The following is a 21,620-nucleotide window of genomic DNA, read 5'->3' as shown; positions in this document are numbered from 1 at the left end:
CTGTGGTCCCCCACTGGCCTAAGCAAATAGGGCTTCTGCCATCTGGCCCTGATTCATTTCGAGATTTTCTTATGTGGCTGTGAATAACTTAAGATTTGGATGTCTGGTAGGCAAAATAAGCAGTGATGGCCCAGCTACCAGAATCAGAGTTGATGCTGGTTTAACAGAAGCCCCCGAGCAAGGAAGTCACCCCATGCTCTGAGGATGCTGCCGGGGCAGTGCTTAATTTCTACAGTGAAGGCTGAGACCTCTGTAGGAAGACCCCTCTGTACGGCCCAGGAAGGAATCCCTGTTTCTTAAGCCTGTGGAGAGCTGTAGCTGGTTAGCCATGCCTAGGGACTGGTCCTGTCTTGCTAAAGCAGAGCTCACAGTCAGACCTGGACAGCAGAAATTCTGCAGGCTGACAGGGAAAAAGAGAGGACTGAAAAGCAAGGCTGGCTGGCGGTCAGTCTTTCAGGGCCTGCAGGCTGTTCCTGACAAGAGTGTAGTCTAGACTAAGCCCTTTTGTGCTCAGTCTTAGAGCTATTTATAAATCTCAGCCCCCCCCTGCCCCCCCCCCACTGAAGAAGTAGAACCTTAAAGGGGCAGCCTCCTGGTCTGGAGCCTAGCGCTCCTGTTGTCTCACCGTTAGCCCATGCCTGGTGAGCTGCCCCCACTGATATAGCAGCAAGGAGGGGTGCCGGCTTTTGGAGCTGAGGAACTGGGCTGAAGGGCTACAGTCTGTGGGGTCCAGGATGAGGCTCCCCAGGCCTCTTGGGCTCAGGGCTGTCATGGTCAGTGGTTAGGGCACAATACCTCCTCGGCCAGCACAAATTGCTGTCAGTGTCTGGGTCACTGCTACACTTTCAGATCTCTGTTAATATATAGCCTATCTGTATGTCATACCTGCTTCCTTCAAGAAGGGGCATGTCAAGGTCGGAAGACAAGGATGCTAAATGAGCATGGAAAAGGGTTAAATGGGGTGAGCAAGGCGGCTGGCCGTGTCTGTAAGCAATTTTTCTGTCTGCTTAAAGTACAAGTTGCAGCCCAGTGTTATTTTTTAAAGTTATGTTTATGTGCCTAATGAATGGTTCGGAGCATTTGTGCTCTCAGCAGTGAATTGTTTTTCCTGTGTTGCATTCAGGATGTCGTTGCAAGGGAAAACAATAATTTTTTCCATCCATCAGCCCCGGTACTCGATTTTCAAATTGTTTGACACGCTGACGCTGCTTGCTGATGGAAAGCTCCTGTACCACGGCCCCGCTGATAACACCCTTAGGTACTTTAAAAGCCTCGGTGAGTTTTCATGCACTGCATTTGGCTATGTATGTTATGGAGCTTCCCTAGTCTTGTGTAAGAAATTAGGAATCGAAAGACACTTTAACCAATATTTTAGGATAAGACAAGTAAACATGCATTTGGATACAGGTCCCCCATCCTTGTAGGGTCTGAATCAGGCACTGCCTGATATCTGTCCCCCGCAAACTTCTGTGGATATATGTCACATTTAAGCCCCAGTGGCTTGGGATCCAAAGAACTTCTTTAGTGTGTCACCTGCTGGTTCAGCAGGACATTTCAGCACTTCCTTGGCAAGCCCCTTTCAAAACACCAGGCTCTCTCCTGTCTGTAGTTTGTTTGTTTGTTTATTAAAAGCTTTTGTATGCCATCCTATTATACAAAAATCTCAGGACGGCTTACAATATTTGAAAGAACAATTAAGACAACAATTTCTAATAAATAATAGAAACAGAACAAAACAATAAATCACAAAACAAACAGAACGACTGAAGGGTAAAAGTTGTTAAATTTTAAAATACTGTTTAAATAAAAAGGTTTTGGCCTGACACCGAAAAGGGTATAAAGTTGGCGCCAGGCGTTCCTCTCTGGGAAGTACATTCCAGAGTCTGGGCGCCACTGCAGAGAAGGCCCTACTCCGAGTTGATTAACTTTTTACCTCTCTTAGAGAGGGTTCCCAGAGCAGGGCTTCTCCTGCAGATCTTAAGGGGCATGATGGCATATAAGGAAGGAGTTTGCCTTTGTCTCAAGTATAAATGTGAGCTTGAAGCTTCAGTTTAAATGGAGATTCCCAGTTTTGGCATCTCTAATGTGTGCAGAAAAGCCCAGTAGGAAAGGGGAGATCAGACTCTCAGTGGGACCATACACAATCCATTAGAGTCAAGCATATGGCCTCCCCTGCTGACTGAATATAACGGCACCCCCCGTTTCCAGCATGTCTGGCTGTAGACATTGCTGATTGGCTGTCTTTTTTGACTTCATGGACCTCTGACAGGAGCAGAGTTACACATGAAGAAACCCTGAAGTCATAGTAGTTATTTATTTATCTATTAGACTTATATCCTGCCTTTTTTCTTGCAAAGAACTCAGAGTGGCTTGCATCAGTCTCCTCCTTCTCCTGCTCTCATTCTTATCCTCCAACAACAACCCTGTGAGGTAGGTTGGACTGAGAGTCTGAGACTGGCCCAAAGCCACCCAGTTGGCTCCATGGTTGAGCAGGGACTAGAATCCAGATCACCTGCGTCCCAGTCCCACATTTTTATCCACTATATCATACTGTCTCTCATGCTGGAAACATAAGGTTTTGTACACACATTTGAAATACTCTTGCAAGGGGCTTGTGTGCGCGTGTGTTTTGTAATCAGCCAGACATTGCTAAAGCACAGGGAAGAGGGTAAAAAGAAATTGTATTTGGGAGAAAGTATGTTGCTTGATGCGTGAAGGTGGTGGGAAGCAGACTTCACCCCTCAACAGAAACAACAGACCAGTTGGTAGATGATCCGCATTATCTCTACTAACTTATCATTTATTTCATTCCATATTTCTTACTATATTTGTTCCTGTTTTTCCTGCAAGAAACTCAAGGAGGCTGACATAAACCTCTTCCTCTTCTCCATTTTATCTTACAACAACACTGTGAGGTAGATTAAGGTGAGAGTCAGCAACTGGCCCAGTTACTCAGAGAGCTTCATGGTATAGGGAAGACTAGAACCTGGATGTCCCATGTTCTAGTCCAACACTAGCTACAACACTATCACAGACACACACACACTCTCACACACACGTATGTCTACATGCGTTTTCCATAACTCACCTTCACTTGCAGACTATGCGTATGTACAAATCAGGTCTCTTTACTTTGCAGGTTATGTATGTGAACCGTATAACAACCCTGCTGATTTTTTTCTGGACATCATTAATGGGGATTCCACTGCTGTCGTGATGAGTAAAACTTATATTGATACTTGTATAGGTATGGATGCTCAAAATGCTCAGACAAAAGATAACTTGCTGAAGAAATCAAGTGTGTATTTATCTGTGCCAAATGTGATGTGTTTATGTTTAACGGGTAGGCAGAAAGATCTCTGGGAGATTTGTAGTAGGTCATCAAGAACATTGGATTACCAACTGCTTAAAAATAGCAGCATGAAAGTGATTCTGTCCCACCTAAATTGTATGTCTGGAATTAAGAAAGTAGAAGAGATTTGGGGGTGGAAGGAGTGTGAGCTTCACTTAGTTCTATGGTTCAGAACAAATTCTGGGGCTCAGAATTCTTTAATTCTAAACATATGCGCCTTTCATCAGTCTCTGGTTGGCAGAATTTGAGGTTCTAGAAAAAAAGAAAAAATCAAGAAAATTTTTTTGGAAATTTTGAAAAAAATGGAAAAAATCCATTTCCGGTTTAATACAATTTTTCTTGCCCATTGGGATATACTTAGAAAATAAGGTTTTTACTTTTTTGTTTGTTAAATCCTACCCCCTTATCTTGCTAAACTGGGATGCTTTCACTGTTTTTCCTGGCTCAGCTCCAAGAAAAGAAACAAACTGGACTGGTGAAAACAGCTGAAAAAGTTCCAGCATAGAAGGTAAGGTGAGGAAGGAGGGCACGGTTTGCTTCCTCCTTTCCACACTCAGTTTGGCACGAAAAGCACACCTCTCTAGAAGCATGGTGAGTGCGTGCTTATTAAACTCACGCATGCCTGGTTCCATTCTCGGCTTTTGTAATATCAGAAGAAGTTGCAGTGCACTGTGGACAAGTCTTGAGTGAGACACAAGACCAGGGTGAGAGGCGTGTGCAGCAGAATGGTCAGGGAACGAGGTTATAAAGTCCCAAGGACATAGAATGGACTGTCCTGCCACATTTTTTAAAGTGCTCCTTTGCATTACGTTAACAGTTCTCTGTACATAGAAAAGTTGTTTATTGGGAAGTAAGGTCCTACTGGATATGCTGGATAGTTGTTTTGCAGGGAAGTGTGTTTGTTTTCATAAAATCATAGAATAGTAGAGTTGGAAGGGGGCAAGAAAGACCATCGGGTCTAACCCCCTGCTAGTGCAGGACACCAATTTGAACCACCCCTGCCAGGTGTATGTGCAGTTGCATCTTGAATGCCTCCATGGTGTGAGATCCCACTGCCTCCCTAGGTCATTGGTCCCATGGCCATACCGCTCAGACAGTGAGGAATTTTTTCCCTGATATCTAGCTAGAATCTGGTTTCCTGTAACTGAAATCTGTTATTTTCGTGTCTTGCGCTCTGGAATAATTGAGAAGAGAGCCTGGCTTTCCTCATATTTCCCCTCAGTCTTCTCTTCTCAAGGCTTAACATGGCCAGTTATTTCAATCTCTCCTCACAGACTTTTGTTTCCAGTCCCCGGATCATCCTTGCTGCTCTCCTCTGAACCCTTTCCAGCTTGTTTGCCTCTTTCTTTTAATGTGCAAGTATAAGGAAGGTGCAGAGGTTTTTGGGATGGATAACTAAAGAAGGCAAGGTGTGTTTCCATTAACTTCCACATTGTTTCAGTTTTCTCTGCCTTCCCAAATGTATAACTCTGTAGATGTACTGAGGAAGACCTCTCTGTGTTGGTACTAGGGCAAAAGTTTATTCTCCCTTTTTCCTTTTATTACTTTCCTAAGTCCAAGTCAAGGCATAGGAATCGAGACTGGTTTTGAAGCAGACTTTGTCTAATCAATGGCATGCTCAAGTAAAATGCAGCCCTGGAAAAAGAATGGCAACACAAGTACACTAAAATGGTCTCAATGAGTCCAGGAGTACATCTAGGCTACGCACTGCCAGGAGATGTCCAGGACTAGCCCTACCGAAATTTATTCATGACATCTCTTGAAAGGATGCTGGCCGTGTTGTCATTTTGCCCCAGGGTTTCATGTGACGTAAAGTGAAAATTCCTGAAATAACTGGCTGTTGGGCAATATAGAAATAAAATAACAACAACAACAATGATAACAACCTACAAAACCACATTTTTCAGAAACCGCAGCAAAGCTCAGTGGCAGCTCAGTGATTCCACTGTCAAGCTTTGGAAAGCCCTCATTTGCATCTCATCTAAGATAACTCACCAACTGTCAACAAAGCTGAGCTAATTTTTATATATTACTTACTTGAATAGAATAATCTGAATTTTTCCTTGTCATCCAAAACAGGCCCTGAGCAAGTAAGCGAGTCCATTGCGACAAAGTTAGCTGAAAAGTTTTCCAACTCGAGTTCCTACAAGACGTTGAGAGCAGAACTAGATGAGTTGTCTTTGCAAAACAAAAGGAAGAAGGAAACTTATAAAGCAATTCCATATACCACTCCCTTTTTTCATCAACTCAAGTGGGTGTCTAAACGCACGTTTAAAAATTTGATAGGCAACCCACAAAATTCCACAGCTCAGGTAATGCAAATGCAGCTTTCTTTCACAAATCATAGAAAAATTCTAATGTTATTAAGAAGTCATATGGCCCATTTTTTTGAAAATGCATTAAATTTAAATAGTTATAGGAATAACTATGTTTGCTATGTTATGGAATGAGCATTATATATTCTCTTCCTTCCCAAAGTAGTGTGCTTGGGTTACACAGTAGCACTACAAATATAATACTGGCTCTTGTTGTCACTCAAGGAACTTCAGGAATTCTATGCATGGGAGGTGTTAATCTCGAATAAATATTTCTGTGCACTGAGTAACTACAATTTTCCAAGATTGTTCCAGAGAATCTATAACGTGTTAAACTGGTTTTAAGCTGGAATTGATTTAAAGTGCAGATATGCTCTTAAAGTGGAGAGGAAAATATAATGGGCAGACAATGCAGGTTGTGGGGTCTGTTAACCCCTTGCTCTTCTGTTGCTGCTTTGAGATTCAGTTCTGCAGGGGTAAGCCATTTGTGGCCTTCCAAATGTTGTGGTCTACAACTCCCATCCTTCCTAGTCAACATTGTCAATGATGAAGGAAGATGGGAGTTGAGGACCAGAACATCTGGAAGGTTGTGGGTTAAGCCATCATGCATGGTTCCAGCAAGAATGTAGCAGCAGCTCTGCCACTGCAAATCCTTTGCTAGAAGGGAAGAAATGGACCATCCAAGGCTCGTCTGGGCTGAAGGTGAGACCAAGACTGGATGGACCACTGAGGCAACAAAGGACTGAGGAACTAAAGAGTGTGTTAGAAGTGCATCCCAGTTGTGTCTTGCTTCTCCATCATCCACTCTCTGCAGGACTGTGGATGCTTTCCTCCTGTGACACCATTCCTTGCTTCTTTCTCCGTGACCTGTGAGCATTCTTCAAAATGCAAGCCCATACTTAGCGAGAGCCCGTGAAGTCAAAAGCGCCGGTGTGTGTATGTTGATGCTACGAGGATCCCCAGTAATTGCTTTGTAAAAGCTTGACCTTGTGACAAGAATTACCATTTTAAGAGCCTATAATCGTCTCGGGTTAATGGTTCTGACTTTTTTCTCACAATCATTTCTATCTCCCTAACCTCATTAGGGATGGATTTTGAATGCATTCTTAAAGAGGCCCCGCATTCCATTAATCCCTTTTAGCTAATCTTCTTAAATTGGTCTTGATATGATCTTTGTTTCCCACTTCAACTGGCTCAGCGTAGAATTATCCCTGACATTCGGTCTTCTTGGCAGGCCTTTAGCACTGTGGTACCAAAGTATCAAGTGCGCTTCTAGTGTTAAAGTTCAAGCAATCCCTCCTACTTAAACCCAGCTGAACGGGCTGTTACCATCCTCTTGGCTGTGACTATCATCACTTTTGCTTATTCTGAAGAAAGCATGGCATACCATTTTTAATCAGTGTCCTTAAAGCTGTTGTCAACAAGCTCAAGGGAGGACTCCTTGAACCCAGTTGGATTTACTTCTGAGTGCACATGAATAAGATTGTTCTGTCCATCTGTTATAGTTCCCCTCAGTGCTCCACCCCAAATAGGTTGCACAGTTTCATTCATTCATTTCCTGTGTTAAGATACTTAGTCTGCTTACAAATCTACAACACCTTGTTATAGTTTCTCTTGTGGATATTGAAGTTAAAGTAGTTCAGAAGTTGGTATTCTTGTTGTTTGGGGGGGGGGGGGGGGGAAGCAGTTTTCAAATAAAGGTTGTTTTACAAGGAAAATAACTAACCCTAATTTGTTTCAGAGAATCTGTGTGTCGAACTGGTTTTAAACTGGGATATGTTTCTAGTGTAGGAATGCCCTTAAATTGGAAGGGAGAGCTAGATAGATAATGCAGAATGTAGGCGCCACAATCCCTTTGCTCGTCTGTTGGTGCTTTGGGGCCCAGTACTGCGCAGGCGAGGAGTCGCTGCAGGGGCAAACGGCTAAATGCCCTCTCCCTCACGCAGAGCCTTGATCTGTTACTCTCCTCCCACCCTGCACGGGGCTGCTTTTTTCCTAGAAGAAAAGTACCCTGGGAAATCCCAGTCGTGGAATCCCAGTGTGCCATGTTGCTTCCCCCAAATCTAGCTTGGCCATCAGTTGCTTGAACTGGAGCAGGGCCCTGGAGCCTGCTTGTGAGGCCTGGGCTAATTCACACACGTCAGGGCTCACGGTTGCATCCCTCCAGCGCACCTGCACCTTGTAATGTGCATTCTTCTGCCCCCTTGGCTGTTGGATGGAAAAGCACAGCTATAGGTCATCCAGTCTAGGCTGAAGTGACCCATGACTTCCATCCTCACAGATTCCCCCCAAAGTAGAAGCAGAAGAGTAGAACAGACCATAGCTACAATCTGGCTTTCCCCAGCCTAGCTGGACTGCAACACCCATCACCTCTGGCCAGCCTGGCTATTGGCCCTTTGGAGGGCACCATGTTGGGGAAGACTGCCATAATACTTTGCCAGGGTTTGCATGTTTTCCAGAGCTTTCCTTGTCCAACATAGAGTGCTGTTAATTTGACATATATATATTTTTCCTCCTAGATAGCTATTATCACTTTTCTGGGAATGCTTGTTGGAGCAGTTTTTGCTGGAGTTAAAAATGATGCCACTGGCATTCAAAATAGGTTAGTACATGTTGGAATATGATTTAAAGGGGGTTGCAACATGCGTAACATCTCTTTGGATTAGGGTTCAAAGTGGGCAGAACCAATGGTCAGATTAGTACAGTTTATGACGAAGAGGCAGGGGGAGGGACTGTTTCCAAGCTTGGATTGCCCTCTTTAGGGAGAAATACCTGGTGCCACTTGTGGGCACCCTATGAAATGCTTCTTATCCACCTGCTTTTTAAGAAAATAATCTCGGCCTTCACCCTTGTCTACCCTGTTTCCCTGAAAATAAGACCTAACTGGAAAATAAGCCCTAGCATGATTTTTCAGGATGCTCGCAATAGAAGCCCTACCCCAAAAAATAAGCCCCTGTTAAGATCGTCAGACGGATGAATTTAGTACATCCGTTGCAACACAATTCAGGGTTTGAGAGTTATGATGATGTTCCAGAAGAAGATGACATGACTGTATTTGAATAAATGTAGATTTTTGTACGTGAATAAATGCAGATTGTTGTACATGAAACAATAATACATCACCTGAAAATAAGCCCTAGTGTGTCTTTTGGAGCAAAAAATTAATATAAGACCTGGTCTTATTTTCAGGGAAATATGGTAGGAGTCAGCACCACTGAGCACAGTGGGCAAGTTCCTATAAAACAGCCACCCACCTTGGGTGTGGATTGTTCCTGGAACAGCCCATGGTGTGCTCAGCAGACGATTGGGCTTCCCATGGGAGGTTCTCTGACCCCTTCCCCTTGGCTCTCCAGCTGGTGTACCAGGGTTCTACGTGGCAGGGCATGTCTTCTCTTCCTTCCTGCTTTGACTGTGACTCCATTTTTGTTTATTGCTTTGTTTTTTCTGGAGCCACATGCCGCTCCCAGTGACAGACACTCCACTGATGCCCAAGAGGCACTTTGGAGTGAGCATCCACTGGCTTATTGCCCCCCCCCCCACTTTTTTTAAAGGCCCAGTCTTGCACAAGTGTGCACTTAAAGCTGCTGTAATTGTGAAGTCTTGCCTGGCCAACTGTGAAGCAGATAAAATCCATGGATATTCATATCCATGCATATTTCCCTGACTGTTGAAATGTGCTAGATTGGTTTTTTAAAAGAACCCTTTTTCGTGTCAGCTGCCAAACCTAAGTCCCTGCAAAAGAAGGGGTGGGATGTAGATCTCCTCTTTCTACAATACACAGACCCTTGGGAGTATGGTAAGAGCAAAGAGCACTGAGAACTAATACTAAAAAAACCCTAGGGGAACAGACTCCTAAGGAAGGACCCTAAGGAACCCTAAGGAACAACGTGGCAAGGAGATTATGCAGCTCATGCTTTCTCTCTTTTTTTCTCGCTTTCTTCCCCTCTCTCTCTCTGTCTCTCTCTCTCTCTCTTTATTTTAAAACTTTTGTATGCCATCACAATATGCCTTGGCATCTCAGGACAGCTCACAGTACATACAATTAAAAACAATGAAATGATCTGTATAAATAACAAATTCAATAAAAGATTACATAAAGACAAAAAACCGAAAGCAAAGAGAGTGACTGTTCAACGATAAAATATTAGTTTTTTAAAAAGCAATTAAATACAATAGTTTTAACCTGGCACCAAAAAGAATATAAACTCAGTGCCAGGCGCATCCCTCTGGGGTGCACCTTCCATATATGGCTTGCATCCCACTTCCTGTGATCCATGATGGGACTGTTCTGGGTTTGGTTGCCTGACAACCCAGCATGGCTTCAACTAGCTCTAAAACAAGCCATGGGTTGCCAGGGTGGCTTGTTGCCCTAAACAAACCACCCTGCAGGAAGGAGACTGGGCCAATTACCCCCGACGGGTTACCATGTTGTGTTAGCTCAGTCATGGGGCTCACTTCTAACTTAGGCATGTATACGCTTGCACTTATAGTATTATCTGGCAGTAGGTTTAATTTTATTTAGCCCACTGGATTTTTATGGACTGTTATTATGAGCTCCTTTTCAACGCTGTTTGCTTAGTATGAACAACAAAATAACCTTTCAGGCAGGTGTGGATTATTCTGTTGTAAATTATCCTAAATGTTTTATTGAGCGGCTGCAGAAAAATATATTTGTGGTAGTTCTGTGTGTGCAGTGGAGAGGCCTGTGTGCAATGCTTGACCACACTTCAGTGAACACCAATGTCCTGGCAAGTGTGGTAGCCACTTGGGCATAACTGGCAGAAAGAGAGCCTTCAAATCACGCTGTTAGTTTCAGGTGCTAGTTTTGCTTTCTATACCTTATGGCAGCCTACCCCAATCTGGTACCCTCCAGATCTTCTGAACTTCAACTTCCGTCTGCCCCAGCCAGCATGTGCACTTGTACAAAACATCTGGAGGGTTGTGGTGGACAACATCTGGAGGGTACCAGTTTCCCTCCCAGCACTGGAGAACTTCCCAGCCTGCCTGGGGCATCCCTTCACCTGCACAAGTCTTCCATTTTAGTGGGGGTGGAAAAGAAAAACTTACCAAATGATTCCACCATAATCGGCTTTATTAGCAGTATGTCTGGCCATGTTTAACCTGACTGGCTAATTTTGGAATTCTTTTGCAATCTTACAGAGTTGGCGCTTTGTTCTTCTTGACGACCAATCAGTGTTTGAATAGTATTACGACCGTTGAACTTTTTATCACAGAAAAAAAGATCTTTATGTAGGTAAATCTGCATGTAATGGAAAACCAAGCATATTTTCCTTTCAAGGCTCGATCCTCTAGACATGAAAAAGTCCTGCAACCAACTCTGGCTCCTTTTTCTGTTTGAACATACATGTTATTGCGTCCTTAATAGATGTACCCATATTCCTGTCATTTTAACTGTCAGTCCAAGAGTGTCCACATGAGTATCCCCTTATATATTAATTAATTGCAGTTCTATGCCACGTTTCTGAAGCCAACCTTGGCAGTTTACAGAAAGTTCAGAAAATAAGCACCTCGGATTCTACTGCACAGCTGTGTGCCATTGTGGCACGAGCTGACATTTTTACCTTACCTGAAAGCATCCATTTTGGATTCATCTGGGTGAATGGTGGCTTATCACAGGATCATTAGCTATCTCACTGGCAATTATTACACAATAAAATCCTATGACCCTGTGTACCTGGGATATATCCCTGCAATCTCAGACTCTGATGTCCTTCAGACTGCAGCAGGCAACTTGCTTGACCTGGTTCTAAGGCAGTTTCCTGTGGCTTGGGTCCTAAACTATGTTAAGGAATTGGTTGGAAGGAAAGTTTCCCCTTTCCTCCCTACTTGTCTCCCCCTCAAAGACTTTCTGGAAAGTGTCATTTCTCCTGAACAATGTGGGAGGGGCTTGCTGGGGAAAAGAGGAGAAGGGAAAGTCCCTTCCATGAATATCCTTAAGTTAGAAAGCAGTCACACCGGGGGGGGGGGGGGGGGGGGGGGGCACACATGTGCGATAGTGTCCTCTTGGGATCCCAGTAGCTGGCACTGAGAGGCTGATGGCCTTTGGCACTGGAGAAAGCCTGCATCCACTGTGGCCAGGAGCGATTGATCAGGTTTTCATCTGTGACCTTAATATCCTTTTACAAAAGCCACACACTTTACCTTCTTTTACTATGTCTCGAGGAAGTGAATTCTTTAATGTAACTACATGCTGTGTGAAGAAGGGTTCCCTTTGGATCTCCCATCCAAAATACTTTCTCCAGTTCTGGGCACCAAGATTTAAGAAATACGCAGAACGAATTCGAAAAAGGGTAAAGAGAAGGGCAACCAAAATGATCCAGAGCTTGGAAACACTGCCGAATGAGGAGAGACTGAGAGAGTCAGGCACATTCAGTCTTGAGATGACTGAGGGGAGACATGATATCCCTCAAAGGTCAAGATTTCTTCTCACTAATACCAACTCAAGTTGCAACAACCCAGATTTGGGTTAGATTTCAGGAAAAGTTTCCTTAATGCGAGAGCAACATGACAGTGGAACCAGCTGCCTAGCGAGGTGGTGGGCTCTCCCACACTGGAGACATTCACGGGGAAACTGGACAGTCATCTGAGTGAGCAGGGGGCAACAGCAGGGGGTTGGACCCGATGACCTTCCAGGCCCCTTCCAACTTGACTATGCTATGATTCTGTGGATCCCACCAATCAGCTTTCTGGGGTAAACCCACTGGGTTCCGATATTATGGAGGGAGGGGAGCATCTTCCCTTTTTCCCAAGTTAATCAGCCACAGACGTTTTGCCCTCCCCTCACAAGGGAGCTGCTTCAGCCCCCTGATCATTTTAGTTACCTTCTTCTGCACCCTTTCCAATCCCATTGCAGTCCTTTAGAGGTGTGGAGGCCAGAATTGTTCAAGCATTCTTGATGGATCTGAGGAATTAGGCCTGTGTTCCTCAGAGTAACACTGTGTTTCTCACTCACTGTCATGAGCATTGGAGGAAGCCCCGGTGGCAATGTGGAAACCACGGCCGTTGGCAGCTTCAGTTCTGGATCAGGCAGATTCTGAATATGTGCAATTGTTTTTCATTGCAGACATGAATACATAAGTGGCTACTACAGAGTGTCTGCATATTTCTTCTCGAAGATAATAGCCGACATGATGCCCATGAGGACTTTGCCAGGCATCATTCTCACCTGCTTAAATTATTTCACTATAGGCAAGTATTCTACCCAAGCTCTTTCTCCTTTCCCCCATCACTCAAACTAGATAGCAGGGCTACTATTTTCCTTATCTCTGGTCTGCTGAAACTCTTTAAATGTAAATTATGTGAAAGGTTAAAGAGAAAATAGGTACAATAAAGAGGTCCAGTGCTTGAATTACAGTTGTAGGACACAGAGGCATCGCTGATCTCCCCCTTTTAATTGCCTTTTTAGTTTCTGTTTCTAAAATTATCTGGGAGAAAGGCTGGCTGGCACCCTCAGCAGGAGAAATTCTGCTAGTGGGTGTGAATGCCCAGGCCACCCGCTTGTGTGTTCTATGTAGAAAATGGTGTGAGGTCAACCATCTGTTCACAGGGCTGGATTTAGCCCTCCTTTCCCCCGATCCAAACTGATGATGAAGCTACTGAATATAACATACATTAATTTTATTTCTCCTATTTTTTGACCCTGACTTAAAAAAGCAAATGGCTTTCGATCCAGGACAGAGCATATGGGCCGATAACATAAGATGGAGGAGGAGAATGATGTAAGCTGCCTTGAGCCCGTTGTAGGAAAAAGGCAGGATATAAATTGAAAAATAAATAAATAAATAAATAAATAAACCCTCCCAACCTGCATTGGACTACAACTCCCATCATTTCCAGTCAGCTGGTTGGAAGACTGTCAGTGGTTATGCATTTGGCTATTGAGATAACTGGTGCATGATATGTTTGCCAGTTCTGTTGGTCAGCCTTCCCAATCTGGTGCCCTGCATGCCAGCTGGGAGTGAGGAATTTTGTAGTTTAACCGAGGGCACAGTGATGGAGAAGCCCTCATTGTGCGTTCAATTTGCCCATAAGGACACAAAACCCCAGTATTCTTCCCAGGCAAATGGAACCAAAGCATGATAGTAGTGATGCAGTCCTATGCAGCAGTCTTTCCTTGCCCTTCAGATGTTGACTGGGGCTATTGGGAGTTGAAGTCCAAAACATCTGGAAAGTACCAAACTGGGAAAGGCTGCTAGAGAGCCAGTGTGGTGTTGTGGTTAAGAGTGAGGGACTGGGACCTTGGCAATCTGGGATCTAGTCCCTACTCAGACCCAGAGCCAACTGGGTGACCTTGGGCCAGTCACAGACTCTCGGCCCAACCTACCTCACAGGGTTGTTGTGGGAATAGGACTGAGAGCAGGAGGAGGAGAAATACATAAGCGGCATTGAGTTCTTTGTAAGAAAAAAGGCAGGGTATAAAATCTAATAAATATAAAAATATATACACACTTGTATGGGAGTAAGTTTCCCATTGCATTCCACAGTGATTACTTCTGAGTAGACAGGCATGCCTATGATGGGTTGTGTTAAATTCTGCTCTGGAGAAATGTTGACACTCTGTACAACGTATCTGTGCATACTGAAATTACTTATCTGTTTTAGGTTTTAAGCCAACTGCGGCAGCCTTTTTTATCATGATGATTACTATTATATTAGTCGCCTACGCAGCGAGTTCTATGTCCCTGGCGATAGCAACAGGACAGGATGTGACATCCGTTGCAAACATGTTTATAAACATCTGCTTTGTTTTTATGATTGTGAGTGTTAGACTTTTCTCTGCATCCTTACTTTAGAAAAGGGTATCTATAACCATTTTCTCCATAAGAAGCCAGTTTCCAGCGCGTCACCCTTCATCCCAGTTTCCGTCACACTTTGATGAGAAGCACAAAGAGAATTGAGAAAGAAACAATGCAGGTAGGAGCAGGCCTGATTTGAAATGGCTGCGAGTACAGGTGCCACCCCAACCAGTTGAGCAGTTTGGGCAGGGCCTCGGTGCAGCAGTGAGGTTGCCTGTGGAAGTCACTGAAGGAACGAACTCTTAGCTAAAGAACAGTCTCCATAAAGCCACTAAGCCCAGTCTAAAGTCACCGGCCCCAACAGTTGTGTCCTGTCTGAATTGTAGCTTTCTACAATTTAAAATAATTTTCCACTGGGGAAAAGTCAGGTGCCACGCTGCATACTCTTATGAACTGCCTCGGACATTCTTGGGTATCTTGAATGATATTTCCCCTGTCTCTACACATGACCTATTTTTTGTAATCACCGCCATTCTGCAGGTATGTGTTAAGATGAATGTAGTCTCTTCCTTCTGTATTAATCTGCACATTATGATGTAACGAATGGTTCAGTTCCCCCAGGCGTCCTTCTCCTCATCTTCAGTAGATGGGTTTCTTCTCCATCAGCCCACCTCCTGTGTGGAGGATCGTACATCTGCATTTCTGCATACAAGGCATCCAACCTGCTGCCCTCCAGATTTTTTTAGATTATAATAAATGGAGCCAATTTTCAATTGCAGGTAGTCTCCATGATAGCTCTTATAGTCATTCTCCACGGGGAGTCCAACATCCATATCCACAAACAACTTTTACAAGTTTTCATCTGGTAGGAGCAGGTTTTCGATAAACGACTGGCTCTCAGTTGCCCCTTGAAATACTTTACAGCAAAGAACAATATATTGTTGCTTGGAAAATTAATTCCCCCTCTGCCCCCAGCCCTGCCACTACTACTGTGCAGACTATGATTAAACTATTGCGATGTGCCATTGACTTCAGTGTTGGATCCTATAGTTAAGAAAAAGCAATGGAGGCTTGGGGTACTGCATAAGCTTTTGTGGACTGCAGTCTACTTCATGCACGATGTATTATCACAAGTTCTTCTTTGTGGTCTTTGTGCATCAAATGTATGGGCTGTGCAGTTATATGGAGCTCAGTAGCTGAGAAATTTTGGTGGGCATCCTCCCCTACCAGCCCAGTGTGCCTGTCTCTAGTGGATCACCACTTACTTCCTCAGTTCTCCTTCAACTGCCATTGCAGAAGCCATGGTGGGGAAATTCTTTGCGTTTAGTCTATCTGGTAGATGACTTTTCTTCTCCTCCCTGCCCGCCCCCCCCCATGCCCATCACTTTCCTTCTTTCTATCATGCTTCATAATTGACTTTGATTACCTTTGGTTTAGTTTTCATAATCTAGCAATTGCCTAACAGGTAAATGGCCCTCCAGGCCCCTTTTTGGAAGTGTGTTCACTGTGGGAGCAAACTAGTTCTGAGGGAGAGGGAGACCCCCGTGAAGCAAGCCTGGAAGAACTGATCTGACCAGCTGTGCATTGTCCTGTGGAGAAGGCTGTGGAAGAGTCAAGGAAGACTATGGGTGAACCTTCTCCAAGACTGCTGAGGGCATGTCTGCTTTGGCATCACCCCTAGTCTCACCCAGACACTGAGACAAGCAGCATCTCTGAGCGGGTAAGGCCCACCCATGCTAGGGCAGCTGATCACACTTTTGCTGGCGAGCAGAAATGGCCAGAGTTTCATAATCATCAACTGTGCCATCTTACTATGCTAAGAAGAAGAAAAACAGAAGCTCCAAAAAGTTGGCAGATTCAGTATGGAACACACCGTTATCCCTGCTTCTGATCAAACTTCCTGCTCCTCCATCAGTATCACAATGTCTGATATTGATGGCAGTATCACTCCCAGTGCAGAACCCAATTCTGATTCTGTCAATGTTGGAGGGTGAAATGGGATGGAGGATGACTCCCATCACCTCAGTGGGGTCAGTAAAGAGTAGTCTTGCTCCTAGACATCAGGAGTGTAATCAGTGCCAATTCACACCTCTGTTCCCTTACTGAGATAGACAATTGGACTGGGAATGCCTTACATCAGAGCAGTATTTTTGGTTGCTGTTACTCTGGCAAATTTTGTGACCTGATTACCTTCTTTTTCATAGAGGTAAGATGGCTCTCTGGCCTGACACCAGCTTCCTTCCTAGAGTTGTGTCAAAATTCCTTCCCAGCCAGGCCATTGTCTTGCCAGCATTCTTTTCTTCCCCATCAGCCTTATTTGATTCAACCATCTACACTTGGGACATTCACCTGGCATTAGCTTTTCAGATGACAAAGACAGAATCAGTTACTCTGTCCATCAGTTACTGCAGGAAACAGAAGGACCTCACAGTCTTGACATAATGCTTCCCCTCATGAGTCATCAAGGTGACTGAGTGGTATATAAGGTGACTGGTCTCAGATTCTCTGCCCAGTTCATCTTCATCCTATTCCTGCAGTAGCAATGTTGGCCACGTTTGATAGGGGAGTCGCACTCCCTGACTTGCACTGTTCTGCAACCTGACTGAGGTTGTCTACATTCATTCAGCACTATGGCCTGAATGTTCTTCCTTCACCCAGTCCTAGCTTCTCCTTTGCAGTAAAGACTCCAGGTGGCTTCTGGTAAATCAGCTTTCTACTTGCCCATCTGTGTGATGCATGGATCCCATAAAGAAGAAAGACCAGTTAGTTACCTGTCCTTGCAGTTTTTCAAGTGGTGATCAAGTCTGATGTAGATAGGGAAGATTTACCTTAGTTCTGAGACTACAATATCCTCTTCAAGGAACTGAGTGAATGAGCAGAAATTTGCTAGGAACTGTACAGTGGGATGGTGGGAGAAAGTTCCTTCAGAAATATCTCAGCTATAGAAGTTTCTCAAAATGGAGTTGCAAAGCCCTTGTGTGTCAAACAACAGACGGTCACTCAAAGAACTATACTTGCAGATAAGCATCTTGTCTTGACTAGTTGGGGTATACATAGATGCAACTGGAATATATCTACCTGGAACTTATGCTTGGTGCCTCTGATGAAGTGGACTGCAGTCCGCAGAAGCTCATGCCATAATAAACTTGCTAGTCTTTAAGGCTACATGTCACTAATTCATCTTTTCTTAATAGTTGTTTTGTGGAAAGGAAAAGAAATAGAAGTGGTGGGAAAACACAGTAGGATTGCAAGTTGAAGATGATGCCTTTGGGGACACTCCATAAATTTCCATTCATGAAGGCAGAACTCCATCTGAAAGTGTTTTATAGTACAATCTTAACACCTTTAAACACAGAAAGGCCTACAGCTCCAGCATTCCCTAGCTAGCCATGCTGGCTGGGAAATACTTGAAGTGTATTGCATTCTTCTGTCTAAACATGCATAAAATTGCACCCTTAATCCCAACAGTAATTTATTATCTGCTTCTGATCACAAATACACCTGGGTTTCCAACACTGATATCTCTGTTGGTAGCCTGCACATGGTTGCCATGTAGAAAATTCATAGTTGCATTTTGTGGCATTTAAGCATTGTAGGCATGGGGGCCAAAGGCAATAAAAACAGGTATTCAATTTGCTGAATTTGGAAAGTGCAAGCTTTAATGATAACAGGGAGATCCTGCTCATTCCAAGAAATAAGAACTTTAGAAATTCTGCTTTTCAGTGAAAAACAAAACAAAAACCCACTGTATTTATGTATTTACATTACTGGTGCCAATGGATTCTGAACATAAATTTCAGAATCTGTGAATTTCTTGAAGGCTCTGAACACAATCCTGTCCTGCATCATCCATCCTTTCCCCTGCATTTTCTCCTTTGCTTGCAGGTTTTCTCGGGCTTGTTGGTAAATATCACAACAGTTTCCTCTTGGTTGTTGTGGCTGAAGTACTTCAGTATCCCTCGCTATGGCCTGAATGTAAGTTTACACTTTTTTCAATTAATTTTTCTTATGAAAATTCAACCAAACAGCTATAAAAAGGAACCAATAGCAACTACATATATTTGAATGTGTCAGTTTCATTGCATACATATAAAACAAGTGTCTGAATTTATATGAAAATTCAGCTAAGATTTATACATAAATGTGAGCAAAGGTAGACCAAATATCTATATAAGTATCCATTTACAAGTGCATGTACCCATTCAAACGAGGAAAGCGCCATTGGATCTTTAAGCTATTGCATTAGAAGAGGTGAGCATTTGTCCTGCTTCATATTTCCCCTCCATCTGGTGCCAACCTGCTGCATGGCAGGGCTGTGTTTGGAGAATTTTATCCTTTCTGCCAAGGAATCCCAGCACACCTGCTTAGGGATGCTTTGCACACTGCATGAGTTTCTAGGAACACAGATGGGCCTATAGGAGTGGTGGTTTTGTGTGAACCCTGGAGTATGAGTGGGCAAAATACAGGGCTGCGTATGCTTTGGAATTCTGCACCTAGCATCTCTGGCCATTGGCAACACTAGCAAGGACTTGCGGAAATCCAAGTCTAAAACATCTGGACCACTCCTGTCTCAGAAGACACACCTAACTCTGCATAATTTAGGGGATGATGGGTAGCTGTGGGCCAATCACTTTCCAGGGAAACTCATCAACAATTCTCTGCCATTACGTTCTCCTTGCAGAATGCCAGAGAAGCTTCCAAGAAAGCGCAGGGCTTCCCTGACATAATTAGAAAAACATTCAACACTTGTGCCTATTATGTAGCATTGACACCTAGTGGTTTAGACTGTAAACTGCACTGTGGTGCCCTTGGAAAAAGAGCTCATCCCATATATTTGTATTATTAAAACTGAGTATTCCTTTATAGATTTATTTATTATAATGTATTTATTTTCACCCCAGAGCTCCAGCTTAGGAGAGTATAAATCTGAAAACTGCACTGATGATATAAAAGAACTGAGGTGGGTGACTATCCACCTGCACGCAAAAGCTGAAAGGAAGTTGAATAGGATTTGATCTTTCAAAGGTTTTTGCTGTGTTTGAACTGGATGGTTGTTATACCACATGCCCCAGTAGCATTTTTCAAGCAGGAACAGCAGTACCTGTCCTTGATATATACTGCCAAGGCATCAGAATGAATTCCTGTCAGTATTTCAGTAGGGTTAGTCAGAGGGAAAAAGAGGGCTCCAACACCTTTAATGGTTTTGTTCCACACGTGCAGAAGCCCTGCCGCCTTTTCCAGGTTTTCCTGTCTACCCTACTTCTCAGAGATTGCCCAAATCTACATTGCAAGACAATGAGCAAGCTTCACATTTACATCTTTCCTCCATTTATTCTTTCCTGTACAGTACAGGAAACCAGTTAATATGTGAGGTCCATGTTTTTTTGTTTGGGGACTGCCTGGAATTCTGGATATTGAGAAGTAATATTTATAATGTTTCTTAAGCCTTAAAAACACACACTGGTCCTATCATTTTGCCCTCTTTCATAGGTGTGACAATATCGAAGACTTCTCAGATAATATAAGCAAGTAACTCAGTTGTTTGTCTGTCTGTCTGTCTGTCTTCAAAGGCTTTGCAAATCAATGAATTTACTGGGCTCAAGTTTTGCAAGGATACCACAGAAGGAATCAACATAACATGCATCACACCTAGTCCATTTACAATGTAAGCACTGATCACATTGGAAGCGTTTGCAATATACAGAAAGCTAAAAACAAAAGACCTGGGCCTATTTAATGGCACTTTTGGGCCTGATCTGCTCCGTTGAGCAGGACCATTTCCCTATGTTTCTTAATATAAAAGTAATTGAAATAATTACTGGCGATCAGATATGGAGCTTTCTCCCTTTTGAGACCATTTATAAAATTAGAGAGCAAACCTCAGCTCCTCTGAAGCCTCCATCCTCTGCTGTTAATTAACCAGTCCAGTCCTAACAAGGAGGGCTAATATCAGTAAGGCAAATGCCCCCATCCTACCTTCTCACTTAATGAACCTTTTAAAAAACTTTTTCAGTTTTTGAAGGCTGTGTGCCCCTTCCTCGGTGGAGTCTACTATGGCTTAAAAAAAAAAAAAAACACCTTTCTCCTAGATCTATTCCTCCTTGTTTATTAGCAGTAATGGGGATGGGAAGCCACAATCTTGGCATAATATTGGGATATCTATAGCATAAAATAAGTTGATAAATCATCTATAAGAGATAAAAGGGATAATGTGGTCACAGAGTTAGGAGCAAAAGGATGGAGAAGGAAGTCCTCACTGAACCTGACCATACTGTGTACTCTGCAGAGAATTAGGATGGTCCCTCAGTCTGCACACGGATGATGCGGATTACTTTCATAAACTTCCTCTCTAATTGTCATTCTTTTGAATTATACTCAGGAGCAGCATTCACAGCAAAGGATGAAAGCAGGTAAATTAAGGATGCTGTATTTCCAATATAGGTTTGACTAACTTTTAACCTGTATTTGTTAGATGCACTGGAGAAGAGTATTTGAGAATGCAAGGCATCAGTGTGACTCCTTGGAGCATGTGGCAGAATTACGTTGCGCTTATATGCATGACAATCACTTTCCTCACAATTGCATACCTAAAACTGAGATTTCTAAAAAAGTTCACTTAAGCAAGTGCGGTAGATCTTTGTACCCAAGACTGCACCATTCTTTTATAGTAAACATGCAATATTTGTAAAACATGCAGCTCATTAAATATCTTGCTGATTCATCCATGTTCATTTTGGTCATTTTTATTAAATTGCACTTGTCATACAGTTACTGTCTTCAGTCCGCAGGCCAAATTAGATGACATTGTTCATGTATTTAACTCTTGTGTGGCTGATTTTTTTTTAAGCTGGTGCTACATGGGGGCAAGTTGGATCAGGATTATAGCACGTGTGTAGCTGTGTTTAACCTTTTGTCCTGCTGTTAGCACCAACTGTTTGCAATGGGAGCTTTCCTTTCGTTACAAATAGCAGGGTGGGGTGGGGGTGTTCTAGGGCCAGTATCAGATTTTTTTTAAAAAGGAAATCAGCCACACAAGGGCTAAAGACATGAACCACATCATGTTAAGAACTTGTCCTCACAAGCAGCAAATGAGGTAGAAAACTTGAGCCCTTCTCAAGTTGGCATGCTAGTTTTCTATGTGTAAGATATAGCTTCTTTAAAACAAAATTTGAGTAGCATCCAATCTTGCAAAACCCT

The 21,620-nt window shown here is 43.4% G+C and overlaps 1 protein-coding gene across 1 annotated transcript in view; it reads left to right on the top strand.

Moving 5' to 3' along the window:
* Positions 1 to 21,144, top strand: part of LOC123022830 (broad substrate specificity ATP-binding cassette transporter ABCG2-like) — a 28,210-nt gene extending 7,066 nt beyond the window's left edge. Inside the window, exons 8-17 of the mRNA XM_044428902.1 lie at positions 1,124 to 1,275; positions 3,140 to 3,247; positions 5,432 to 5,664; positions 8,187 to 8,269; positions 10,828 to 10,917; positions 12,752 to 12,876; positions 14,290 to 14,444; positions 18,309 to 18,398; positions 19,994 to 20,088; positions 20,896 to 21,144. Of these exons, the coding sequence (XP_044284837.1) occupies positions 1,124 to 1,275; positions 3,140 to 3,247; positions 5,432 to 5,664; positions 8,187 to 8,269; positions 10,828 to 10,917; positions 12,752 to 12,876; positions 14,290 to 14,444; positions 18,309 to 18,398; positions 19,994 to 20,088; positions 20,896 to 21,043 (1,279 nt within the window). The 3' untranslated portion in view covers positions 21,044 to 21,144. The remainder of the gene's footprint in view (positions 1 to 1,123; positions 1,276 to 3,139; positions 3,248 to 5,431; positions 5,665 to 8,186; positions 8,270 to 10,827; positions 10,918 to 12,751; positions 12,877 to 14,289; positions 14,445 to 18,308; positions 18,399 to 19,993; positions 20,089 to 20,895) is intronic.
* The last annotated feature ends 476 nt before the right edge of the window (positions 21,145 to 21,620 follow it).

Source organism: Varanus komodoensis, unplaced genomic scaffold, assembly GCF_004798865.1.
Source record: "Varanus komodoensis strain SLA01 unplaced genomic scaffold, ASM479886v1 scaffold2, whole genome shotgun sequence".
Classification (NCBI taxonomy): Eukaryota; Metazoa; Chordata; class Lepidosauria; order Squamata; family Varanidae; genus Varanus; species Varanus komodoensis.
This window is presented reverse-complemented; position numbering and strand designations above follow the sequence as displayed.